Genomic DNA, 13421 nt, shown 5'->3' on the forward strand with positions numbered 1-13421 from the left:
AGTCATCGAACGAATTCTCTCGGACATTCGGTTTCCGTTTTATAAAAATAACAACAACAAAAAACAGAGAGAAAATAAATCATATTGCAAATGCACAAGCACATTGCAAATGCACGTGGCCTTTTCTTCTACACGGAAAATATTTCGAAGACGAAACTTGGTGAGCATAGGTTTGGCGTAATGGGCAGTTGGCCCGAACAAGATGATGTCGAGGCCTCAACGCTTTTTGAGTTATGGCCATTTTTCTGGGATTAAAGGTCAAAAACGCAAAGTAGGGTGCTAATTTGACCGCTTCACGTCAAAGTACATAAACCTACGATGTCAGGAAAAAAATAACCAGCCATTTATCTATCGTAATTTAAGAGAAATCGTACATTGTACAATTGGTCATGTTCACAAAAATGAGTTTTTTTTCCCAAAAAGTTACAGATCCAGTTGCAGTGTGTTCAGACGAACATTTTTTAAGTGGGTTTCGAAGCTCTGCGAGAATTCTGTGATTTTATGTGATTTTATGAAATAACACACACTCATTTAACCCTCTATAAATAAGTCAGTTCTTAACATAAAGACTTAAAACTCAATATTATATAAGAGCCTACCCCAAGGAGGATATGTGTTCACTTTCAGCTTCCTATGTCAACCGGAAGTACCTTAAAATGGTGTCATAGGGTCAGTTTCGAAGGGTTAAAAAGGTCAGATCTTTTCAAAACTTCACATGTGTGATTAGGCAACCCTCATGAACTGTAAATCAGTCATTTCTCCCAACAGATGTCAAAGAAAAGCTCTCACACACACACACACACACACACACACACACACACACACACACACACACACACACACACACACACACACACACACACACACACACACACACACACACACACACACACACAAACACACACACAAACACAGCAAGGATGGAGTGAAAAAGTACGGTGCTTAAAGACACACAAAGCCTGCAATGTCATTACCATTATCTCCAGGCCGTGCCGAGTTCAACGAGATACCCCGCTTGACCGTAGCTCGCTCGGTCTGAGCGCAGCGACCGTTACAAGAGAACGGACCCAAATGACCCTTTGACCTCAATGTCAATTTTTTTTGCTTTTGGGAGACAGAAAGAGAACCGTTAAGGTTAGAAACACAATTTCACCTCAGGAATGTTCTTAAGGTCCTCCCGATCTGTGCAAGCCTAACATTGACCGTGTGGCATTAACCCTTGACAGTTAAAAGAAGGTGTTTACATCAAACAGTTTACAATGACATGTCTCCCCATTGGAATGCATTGACTGCACCTCTAAATTCAACCTGAAGCCTATGTGGGTTATGAATGGTTTATGAACCTGTCTTCGATAAAATCACCCTAAAAGTGTTTTGCCATACCCAACCTGCAGTTTGAGAGAAATAGTGCATTCAACCCTATGTAAATCAGTGTGTTCTTAACGTATAGACTTAAAACTCAGGATTCTGTAAAAGCCTACAGTGTAAAAGCCTACTCCAGTGAGGATATATGTTTACTTTTAGCTTCCTGTGCCAACCGGAAGTGCCATAATTGGTGTCAAAGGGGCTGTTTCGAAGGGTTAAAAAAGTCAAATCTTTCCAAAACTTAATATATGTGAATAGGCAACCCTCATGAACTGTAAATCAGTAATTCATCCCATCAGATTTCAAAGAAAAACTCACACACCCACACAGAAAGGATGGAGTGACACACTGAGGGGCTTAGAGGCAGACAGTGCCTGCAATAGTTACTTTTGTTCGAACTTTTAAAGAACCGTCAGACCTAGAGTTCTGAAACTTTAGAAACCTGTTCTAGAGCTCAGGTCGATTGTGCACGGTAAGTTATGTGGCTCTAGAAGGTTCTCAGACCGATAAACAGCCTCGTGCATTTGCAATGACTTCAATTCATTTTGAGCATTACGAAAATGGTGACATTTAGAAAAGTCCCAGAGTCGCAAGACTAGGTGCATTGAAACCGGCTCAGCCCATAGAGACCCCAACGTTTCTGTCTGATTGCTCATTCAGGCACCCCGTAGCAAGGCATGGAAAAAAGTGGATTTCAGCACCAATTAAGGTCTTGCTCGGGCACCGAATGACCTATCGAGCCGAAACTTGGGATTCGAGGTCGCCTCACATAGGCCTACACATAATGTCAGAACTGGACCTGCAGCTAGAACGTAACTACGTGTTATATGTTTTTATTATGGTTTAAATGGAAGGCGCTGTGAATTGTGGGCCTGCTCTGAAATATGTGATAGTTGGCTTCTAAACGAGTTGGAAAAAGTGAGTTTGGAGTCAGTTTGTATCAGTTTGGTGTCTAAAAATATCTAATTGACTGATGGACGGTGACTTGCTGGATGACTTTTGTACATTTGCAATATGTTTAAACAGTGATAGACAATCACCAAATTGACATTTTGAAATCAACACCAACGAGCGATGGAGAGGAACCAGAATCACTGCCCGGCCATCCCGAGTTCATCCGGCCAGTCAATTTCGCATTCCTGCAGTATTTTTGAGCATGTCAAATTCGTGATGGTAAATGCCCATTGAAACATATTGCAAATGGACAGCCGTGCACCTGGTGATTGGAACGGGTTACCAGGAGCACATTTTTTAAATGGTTTTTAATGCCTTTAGGGAGGTGCAAGGGGTCCACGGTTGGGTAAGGAGCACCCCCCCAGCGAAATTTTCAAAATTTTAGCCTTGGGTCTTGACTTGATGTGCATTTGCAATCTGAAAATGTACTGTTGAGCGTGCTCGCCATCTATTGGATTTTTGCTGTGTGACAATTGGCATTTGTCATATGACATTTGCAATAAGTTTTGAATGAAATGCCGTCCATTTGAGTGGTATTGTACATCGTGTATATGTTTCGTACGGTGCCAATAAGTTCCCATTAATTTTTGTCCCTTACAAAGGAAATAGAACAATTGTTTTATCCATACCATAGGAAACACCACATGCACACACACACTAACACATGCACATGCACGAACACACACACACACACGAACACTCACACATGCACAACACAGGAGGTTGGTGGTGCCTTAATAGGAGGTTGCCTCGCCTGGTTCACCAACTACTTCTCAGATAGAGTTCAGTGTGCCAAATCGGATGGCCTGTTGTCCGGACCTCTGGCAGTCTCTATGGGGGTGCCACACAGGGTTCAATTCTCGGGCCGACTCTTTTCTGCTTATGTATCAATGATGTCGCTCTTGCTGCTGGTGATTCTCTGATCCACCTCTATGCAGACGACACCATTCTGTATACATCTGGCCCTTCTTTGGACACTGTGTTAACCTGTTTAGGCCAGGGGTGCCGCTAGCGGCACTCCTCCCACATTCCATTGAAAAGGCAGAGCGGCAAATTCAAAAAAAAATTCTTTGAAATATTTAACTTTCACACATTAACAAGTCCAATACAGCTAATGAAAGATACAGATCGTGTGAATCCAGCCAACATGTCCGATTTTTTAAATGTTTTACAGGGAAGACACAATATGTAAATCTATTAGCTAAACACCTTAGCAAAAGACACCATTTTTTCTTTGTCCACCAACACCACTAGCTATCACCAATTCGGCCAAATAAAGATATTGATAGCCACTAACCAAGAAAAAACCTCATCAGATGACAGTCTGATAACATATTTATGGTATAGGATAGGTTTTGTTAGAAAAATGTGCATATTTCAGGTATAAATCATAGTTTACAATTGCACCCACCGTCACAACTCGACTAGAATAAATACATAGAGCAACGTGTATTACCTAATTACTAATCATAAAACATTTCGTAAAAATACACAGCATACACTAATCGAAAGAGACAGATCCTGTGAATACAGACAATATTTCAGATTTTCTAAGTGTCTTACAGCGAAAACACAATAAATCGTTATATTAGCATAGCACATGTGCAAACATTACCAGAGCATTGATTCTAGCCAAAGAGAGCGATAACGTCAACATCGCCAAAATATATTAATTTTTTCACTAACCTTCTCAGAATTCTTCAGATGACACTCCTGTAACATCATATTACAACATACATATAGAGTTTGTTCGAAAATGTGCATATTTAGCCACCAAAATCATGGTTAGACAATGACAAAAGTTGCCCAGCTGGTCAGAAAATGTCGTGCGACATATTAGACAGTGATCTAGTCGTATACATAAATACTCATAAACGTGACTAAAAAATATAGGGTGGACAGCGATTGATAGACAATTTAATTCTTAATACAATCGCTGATTTACATTTTTTAAATTATCCTTACTTTTCAATACAGTTTGCGCCAAGCGAAGCTACATCTAACAAAATGGCGGCATAAGCGATTAACATTTTTCGACAGAAACACGATTTATCATAATAAATTGTTCTTACTTTGAGCTGTTCTTCCATCAGAATCTTGGGCAAAGAATCCTTTCTTGGGTCTAATCGTCTTTTGGTCGAAAGCTGTCCTCTTGCCATGTGGAAATGCCCACTGCGTTCGGCATGAACTGGAAACGTGCCCAGAAGTTCAAAGTGTCTCAGAAATAAATGTCCCAAAATCGCACTAAACGGATATAAATTGCTATAAAACGGTTTAAATTAACTACCTTATGATGTCTTTAACACCTATTACAAGTAAAAACATGACCGGAGAAATATTACTGGCTACACTAAAGCTTGGAAAAAGAGCAGGTCGGTGTCCACCGTGCGTCCGGCGCAGCTGGAAAAGGGAAACTACCTACACGTTGTTCTGTTTTATAGAGGCTGTGATTGCGCAATCGACTCCATTCAAAGCGTCATCACGTAAAGACATCCAGGGGAAGACGTAAGCAGTGTTTGTATCCTCATAGCATTCACAGGGACCTTTAAACTGACTCCAGATCAGGGGCCAAGATGTGTGACATCTGACTCCATGTCAGGGAAAGTGCTGTAGAATGAGTTCTGTTCCACTCAGAGACAAAATTTCAACGGCTATAGAAACTAGAGAGTGTTTTCTATCCAATAATAATAATAATATGCATATTGTACGAGCAAGAATTGAGTAGGAAGCCGTTTAAAAATTACACGATTTCCAGAAAAAGTGACAACAGCACCCCCTATCCCAATGAAGTTAACCTCTAACGAGCCTCTACCCCGGGTCCGGGATCACCCCCCACCCCCCCACACACTGATTAGCATAGCTAGCATAGCTTCACAAGTAGATAGTAGCATCTAAATATCATTAAATCACAAGTCCAAGACACCAGATGAAAGATACAGATCTTGTGAATAAAGCCACCATTTCAGATTTTTAAAATGTTTTACAGGGAAGACAAAATATGTAAATCTATTAGCTAAACACGTTAGCAAAATACACCACTATTCTAACTCCATCAGTTTCTTACTCCTTCAGGTGCTATCACCAATTCGGCTCAACTAAGATATTGATAGCCAATAACCTATAAAAAAAACCATCAGATGACAGTCTGATAACATATTCATGGTATAGGATAGTTTTTGTTAGAAAAAAGTGCATATTTCAGGTAGAAATCACAGTTTACAATTGCACCGACCATCACAAATCGACTAGAATTACTAGATAGAGCAACGTGTATGACCAATTTACTCATCATAAAACATTTCATAAAAATAGACAAAGCATAGCAATGGAAAGACCCAGTTCTTGTGATTTCAGACCATATTTCAGATTTTCTAAGCGTTTTTCAGCGAAAACACAATAAATCGATAAGTTAGCATACTACATGTGCAAACGTTACCAGAGCATCGATTCCAGCCAAAGAGCGCTATAACGTCAACATCGCCAAAAGATATTAATTTTTTCACTAACCTTCTCAGAATTCTTCCGATGACACTCCTGTAACATCATTTTACAACATACATATACAGTTTGTTCGAAAAGGTGCATATTTAGCCATACAAAACCGTGGTTACACAATAAAAATACTAGGAAATCAAGCCTCAATATGTCTGACGTCATCTATCAGAGTGATCTAGTTTAATTGAAAGCTAATCATATATTTGACTAAAAAATACAGGGTTGACAGGAATCGAAAGACAAATTAGTTCTTAATGCAACCGCTGATTTACATTTGTAAAATTATCCTTACTTTTCAATACAGGGTTCGCCAAGTGAAGCTATACCAAACAAAATGGCGAAATATGCGTTTAAAATATTTCGACAGAACAACAATTTATCATATTAAATATTGCTTACTATGAGCTGTTCTTCCATCATATTCTTGGGCAATGTATCCTTTCTATGTTATAAACGTCTTTTGGTCGATAGATGTCCTCTGTCCTTCGAAATATCCACTAACGATCGAACGGGACCCCAAAACGTGTCCAAAGTTTCAGAGTGCACAACAAAGAAATTCCTCAAAATCGCACTAAACGGATATAATTTCCTATAAAACGGTTTAAATTAACTACCTTATGATGTTTCTAAGTCCTATATCGAATTAAATTACAGACGGATACATTTCAAGTTGATAACCGAGCCTGTGAAAATGGCGTCCGGAGGTCCCTTCCTGCGTAAGGGCGAGCGTCGAAAGGGGGGCTACTCTCACTCCTTGGTCTTTTATAACCTCTGAGAGCTACGGAGAAGGCCCATTCCACTTCTCATTGGTTACTGACATCCAGGGGAAGGCGGGTGCAGTTCGTGTCGTTCCATAGGATAGACAGAGACCTTAAAAACTGATCTGAAACCAGAGCTTCGCTCTCAGACCTTTCACTGTCTGTCATGGATTTCGCTGTAGAAAGAGTTCTGGGTCACCCACAGACATCATTCCAACTTTGTATGAAACTAGAAAGTGTTTTCTTTCCAATAGAATTAATAATATGCATATTGTACGAGCAAGAATTGAGTACTAGGCAGTTTAATTTGGAGACGACAAAATGCTAATTCGGAACAGCACCCCCTGTAGTCGCAAGAAGTTAACAAATCTCCAAACGAGCTTCATAGCCATACAACACTCATTTTGTGGCCTCCAACTGCTTTTAAATGCTAGTAAAACTAAATGCATGCTCTTCAACCGATTGCTGCCTGCACCCGCCTGCCCGACTAGCATCACCACTGGCGGTTCTGACTTTGAATATGTGAACAACTGCAAATGCCTAGGTGTCTGGTTAGACTGCAAACTCTCCTACCAGACTCACATTAACTTCTACTTGCACACAATCCCGGATCCGGGAGCACCCCCATCAGTAAAAAAGCTGACTAGCATAGCCTAGCATAGCGTCACAAGTAAATACTAGCATCTAAATATCATGAAATCACAAGTCCAAGACACCAGATGAAAGATACGCATCTTGTGAATCCAGCCATCATTTCTGATTTTTAAAATGTTTTACAGGGAAGACACAATATGTATTTCTATTAGCTAACCACGATAGCAAAAGACACAACTTTTTTTTTCCACCATTTTTTTCCTGCATAGGTAGCTATCACAATTTCGACCAAATAAAGATATAAATAGTCACTAACCAAGAAACAACTTCATCAGATGACAGTCTGATAACATATTTATTGTATAGCATATGTTTTGTTAGAAAAATGTGCATATTTCAGGTATAAATCACAGTTCTACATTGCAGCCACCATCACAACTCTCACCAAAGCAACTAGAATAACTACAGAGACCAACGTGAATTACCTAAATACTCATCATAAAACATTTATGAAAAATACACAGCGTACAGCAAATGAAAGACAAAGATCTTGTGAATCCAGCCAATATTTCAGATTTTTTAAGTGTTTTACAGCGAAAACACAATATAGCATTATATTAGCTTACTACAATAGCCAACCACACAACAGCATTGATTCAAGCCAACAATAGCGATAACGAATAAACCAGCAAAAGATATTAATTTTCACTAACCTTCTCAAACTTCTTCAGATGACAGTCCTATATCATCATATTACACAATACATATAGAGTTTGTTCGAAAATGTGCATATTTAGCGGCACAAATCGTGGTTATACAATATGAATAGTAGCCAAAATGCAAACAAAATGTCGGGAGAAATCTTGGGAGAGGCACCTAATCTAATCAGTAACTAATCATAAACTTGACTAAAAAATACAGGTTGGACAGCAAATGAAAGATACATTAGTTCTTAATGCAACCGCTGTGTTAGATTTTTAAAATTAACGTTACTACGACATACAGCGTGCGTTAAAGCGAGACCGCACCGAAATTAAATTGAGTTTTACATTTTCAACAGAACAACGAATTAACATCATGAATACTTCTTACTTTTTGATGAGCTCCCATCAGAATCTTGGGCAAGTTGTCCTTTGTCCAGAGGAATCGTTGCTCGGTTGTAGATTGTCGCCTTCAACTTTGGAATTAGCAGTAAACATTAGCCATGTGGCTAAGACGTGTCCAACTCACTATAACGCAGCACAAAGAAATATCCGAAAATCGCAATATACTGATATAAACTGATATAACTCGGTTTAAAATAACAACATTATGATGTCTTTAACACCTATATCGAATAAAATCAGAGCCGGATATATCTAAGGCCTATAACGGGAGCTTTCCAGAACGCCATCCTGAGGTCTGTCTTGCGTCATGGCGAATGTTGAAAAGACTGCACCCCACGTTCCAAGACCATTTATATGGCCTCAGATCTGCCTAGCAACTCCATTCCAATTCTCACTATTTGCTGACATCTAGGGGAAGGCGTATGCAGTGCATCTCGACCAATAGAAGACATGCAAATTAATAAACTGACCCTAGAACAGCCTGCCTTATTTCAGATTTCTCACTTCCTCACAGGAAGTTTGCTCCAACTCGAGTTATGTTTTACTCACAGATATAATTCAAACGGTTTTAGAAACTAGAGAGTGTTTTCTATCCAATAGTAATAATAATATGCATATTGTACAAGCAAGAATTGAGTACGAGGCAGTTTAATTTGGGAACTAAATTTTTACAAAGTGAAAACAGCACCCCCTATTGAGAAAAGGTTTTAAGCATCTCCAATCCAAAATGAAAACTAGAATCGGCTTCCTATTTCGCAACAAAACCTCCTTCACTCACGCTGCCAAACATACCCTCGTAAAACTGACTATCCTACCGATCCTTGACTTCGGCGATGTCATTTACAAAATTGCCTCCAACACTCTACTCAGCAAATTGGATGTAGTCTATCACAGTGCCATTCTTTTTGTCACCAAAGCCCCATATACTACCCACCATTGCGACCTTTATGCTCTCGTTGGCTGGCCCTTGCTACATATTCGTCGCCAAACCCACTGGTCCAGGTCATCTGTAAGTCTTTGCTAGGTAAAGCCCCGCCTTATCACCATAGCAACACTCACCCGTAGCACGCGCTCCAGCAGGTATATTTCACTGGTCATTCCCAAAGCCAGCACTTCCTTTGGCCGCCTTTCCTTCCAGTTCTCTGCTGCCAATGACTGGAACGAATTGCAAAAATCACTGAATCTGGAGTCTAATATCGCCCTCACTGACTTTAAGCACCAGCTGTCAGAGCAGCTTACCGATCGTTGCACCTGTACACAGCCCATCTGTAAATAGCACACCCAACTACCTCATCCCCATATTGTTCTTTTTAATTTGTTTGCTCTTTTTCACCCCATTATCTCTACTTATTTACTTTTCTGCTCTTAGGCACACCAGTATCTCTACTTGCACATCATCATCTGCACATCTATCACTCCAGTGTTAATCTGCTAAATTGTAATTACTTCGCTACTATGGCCTATGTATTGCCTTACCTCCCTAATCTTACTACATTAAATAAAGGTGAAATATAAAATAAAACAGGGGAGGCTCATGGGAATAGATGGGAAGTTATCAACAACATCAAACACATGGTTTCCATGTGCTCCGTTCCAGACATTATGAGCCATCCTCCCCTCAGCAGCCTCCACTGATGCACACACACACACACACACACACACACACACACACACACACACACACACACACACACACACACACACACACACACACACACACACACACACACACAGTCCTCTAAAGTGTATCTATCTTGTGTTATTCCATCAGGTTCCGGGTGGCTCTGTGGAGGAGACGTTAGTAGGAGAGGTGATTCTGTCTGTACTACACATCACGGTGACTAAACCTGCCCGCTACACCTGTCTAGCCTCCAACAGACACAGCGCTGGGGCCAAGTCCGCCAAATCTTCAGCCGGAGTCACTGTCCAAGGTAGGCCCCCATCACCTCCCTTGAATGCCACCCTATTGCCTATCAGCCTCTATATCTACTGTTTTAGACCAGAGTGCTATGGGGTAGCATTAGCAACAGCACATATCTACATATCCTGTGTTTTAGAACAATGTGCTGTTTACCCAGTGTGTTGGTTTGAACTCTGCTGTTTTGCTAGCTGCTCTCAGTATGTGTGTGTGTGTGTGTGTGTGTGTGTGTGTGTGTGTGTGTGTGTGTGTGTGTGTGTGTGTGTGTGTGGTCTCTCTGAGTATATTCAGCTGTGTCTCCTAGTTAGCTCATGTTTGTCTACTCTCTCACTCCCCATTGTATCACTGTTTTACCTCAAATAGCCCCAACCGAACTCTAACCTCAATCAGCAACTTACAGGCTTGTAATAGACCAGACATTGTTACCAAGCCATAGAAAACCAAGTTTAATCTGAAGAAAAGCTGCAGAAAACCAGACAATGTTACCAAGCCATAGAGAACCCAGTATAATCTGAAGAAAAGCTGCAGAAAATGCATTTGTTTGATTTGAAATAAAATACTTTATGGCTCTTCAGACCAGACCCTCAGGCCCTCTGCATGGGGTCAACAATGTGAGGCTGTAACCACACACACACACCTGGCAATGGGTTACCCATCCCCTTTTCACACCCACTGCCCCATCCACTGCCACACACACATACAGGACTCCCTGGTCTCACTGCTATGATCTGGCCACAACAGCAGCATGTTCTTCCTGCTCAGTAAAAAACAATGTGTAGCTGTCTGCTCTCCTTACAGATCAATAACCTGTGTTTATCTGTTGCTCCTGGGTCCTGCTCTGCTGCTGGTCAATGGATCCTGTCCCTTCCCTGTAGAGTGGAGGTAAGACTGTCCTCTCCTATAGGGTGTTTGTTGTGTAAATACAGGTTGTATTGGATACAGGTTGTATAGGATACAGGTTGTATAGGATACAATACAGGTTGTATAGGATACAGGTTGTATAGGATACAGGTTGTATAGGATACAATACAGGTTGTATAGGATACAGGTTGTATAGGATACAATACAGGTTGTATAGGATACAGGTTGTATAGGATACAATACAGGTTGTATAGGATACAGGTTGTATAGGATACAGGTTGTATAGGATACAATACAGGTTGTATAGGATACAGGTTGTATAGGATACAATACAGGTTGTATAGGATACAGGTTGTATAGGATACAGGTTGTATAGGATACAATACAGGTTGTATAGGATACAGGTTGTATAGGATACAATACAGGTTGTATAGGATACAGGTTGTATAGGATACAATACAGGTTGTATAGGATACAGGTTGTATAGGATACAGGTTGTATACGATACAGGTTGTGTAGGATACAGGTTGTATAGGATACAATACAGGTTGTATAGGATACAGGTTGTATAGGATACAATACAGGTTGTATAGGATACAATACAGGTTGTATAGGATACAGGTTGTATAGGATACAGGTTGTATAGGATACAATACAGGTTGTATAGGATACAGGTTGTATAGGATACAGGTTGTATAGGATACAGGTTCTATAGGATACGATACAGGTTGTATAGGATACAATACAGGTTGTATAGGATACAATACAGGTTCTATAGGATACAATACAGGTTGTATAGGATACAATACAGGTTGTATAGGATACAGGTTGTGTAGGATGTAATTTCAATTACTCTTTTCACATACCTGGTTTAAATGCATGAGAGTATATTTGAGTCATTGTATTTCAGGTTTTAAAATATTTAACTACTTGTCTTTTCAAATGAATAATATCTAAAAAAAATGTTACAAATGTCTTTGTTGAAATACCCTAAATAGTACTTGTACCATGGTCTGATGTGGTACAGTAAATAATATGTTGTCTCGCTATTACAGGCTGTATAAGAAGTCTCTGGGGTATTGTATAACATGTTGTCTCTATGTTACAGGCTGTATAAAGGCAGTGCGGGTTATTGTGGTGCGTACCGTGGTAACGTGTGTCGGAGCATGTTAAGGAGCGATGCCCTGGTCTTCTTTAACTCCTCCCTCAACGACCCCGAGGACACACAGGAGTTCATGGCTCAGAGCGCCTGGGCCGATCTCGACAGACTGGGCATGCTCTGTAGCCCTGCCGCCCACTCCCTGCTCTGTCATCTCTCCTTCCAGGACTGCATCCCTTCTGGCCTGGGTCCTGCACCTAAACCAATCTGCAGGTAATCCTTCTGGCCTGGGACCTGTCCCTAAACCAATCTGCAGGTAATCCTTCTGGCCTGGGTCCTGCACCTAAACCAATCTGCAGGTAATCCCTATGGCCTGGGACCTGTTCCTAGACCAATCTGTAGGCAACCCTACAGGAAGTGTACACAAATGTGTGTCATAGACAGCACGCTAATTCAATAACATTGCAGTAGAAATGCATCCCAATGTAACTGCTTCATGATCTAGGAAAGTCATCCTTGTGTATAGCACATAGCCCACGTACTGCACACAGATGGCTGTCGGCTTTGGGATCGTCTGTTCCATGTTGTCATGGTTGGATGCAGTGTGTTGTCTTCCATGTTTGATTACAGTGAATATTGGATGACGTTTCTCTAGCGCAGTAAGGTAAAGAAATGGTACCGTCCAGGGCCTACGTAAAAAACACATATGGGTTTTGGTTTTGAGATCTTCTGGCTACAGCCAACAATGACAGCATCAACAGTGTCGGTTGCTGTTTCTCTACTGTGTTACTCCAGGGAGCACTGTCTGGCAGTGAAGGAGCTCTACTGTCATAAGGAGTGGCCCCTGATGGTAGGGAACTCCCATAAAGGCCTGTACTCCTCTGGCTCCTCCGGCCTCTCTATCCCCCTGCCTGACTGTATGGCTCTGCCCTCACAACACACAACACCAGGAGCCTGCACACCCATCCCCTTTGTCGGTAAGACATACTGAAACATGTTGTGTCTCAAATGGAACCCTATTCCATTAGTGCAATACATTTTCCAGAGCCCTATGGGCCTAACCTTAGCCCTAACCTTAGCCCTAACTTACTGTACCTCTAACCTTAGCCCTAACCTTAGCCCTAACTTACTGTACCTCTAACCTTAGCCCTAACTTACTGTACCTCTAACCTTAGCCCTAACCTTAGCCCTAACATACTGTACCTTAGCCCTAACTTACTGTACCTCTAACCTTAGCCCTAACCTTAGCCCTAACTTACTGTACCTCTAAC

At 41.0% G+C, this 13421-nt stretch overlaps 1 protein-coding gene across 1 annotated transcript in view; it reads left to right on the forward strand.

The window, feature by feature from the left end:
- Positions 1-13421, forward strand: part of LOC120036190 (muscle, skeletal receptor tyrosine protein kinase-like) — a 55641-nt gene that overhangs the window by 15511 nt on the left and 26709 nt on the right. The window contains exons 9-12 of the mRNA XM_038982667.1: positions 10044-10203; positions 11066-11072; positions 12160-12423; positions 12946-13127. Of these exons, the coding sequence (XP_038838595.1) occupies positions 10044-10203; positions 11066-11072; positions 12160-12423; positions 12946-13127 (613 nt within the window). The remainder of the gene's footprint in view (positions 1-10043; positions 10204-11065; positions 11073-12159; positions 12424-12945; positions 13128-13421) is intronic.

This window comes from Salvelinus namaycush, unplaced genomic scaffold (genome assembly GCF_016432855.1).
Source record: "Salvelinus namaycush isolate Seneca unplaced genomic scaffold, SaNama_1.0 Scaffold1236, whole genome shotgun sequence".
NCBI lineage: Eukaryota > Metazoa > Chordata > Actinopteri > Salmoniformes > Salmonidae > Salvelinus > Salvelinus namaycush.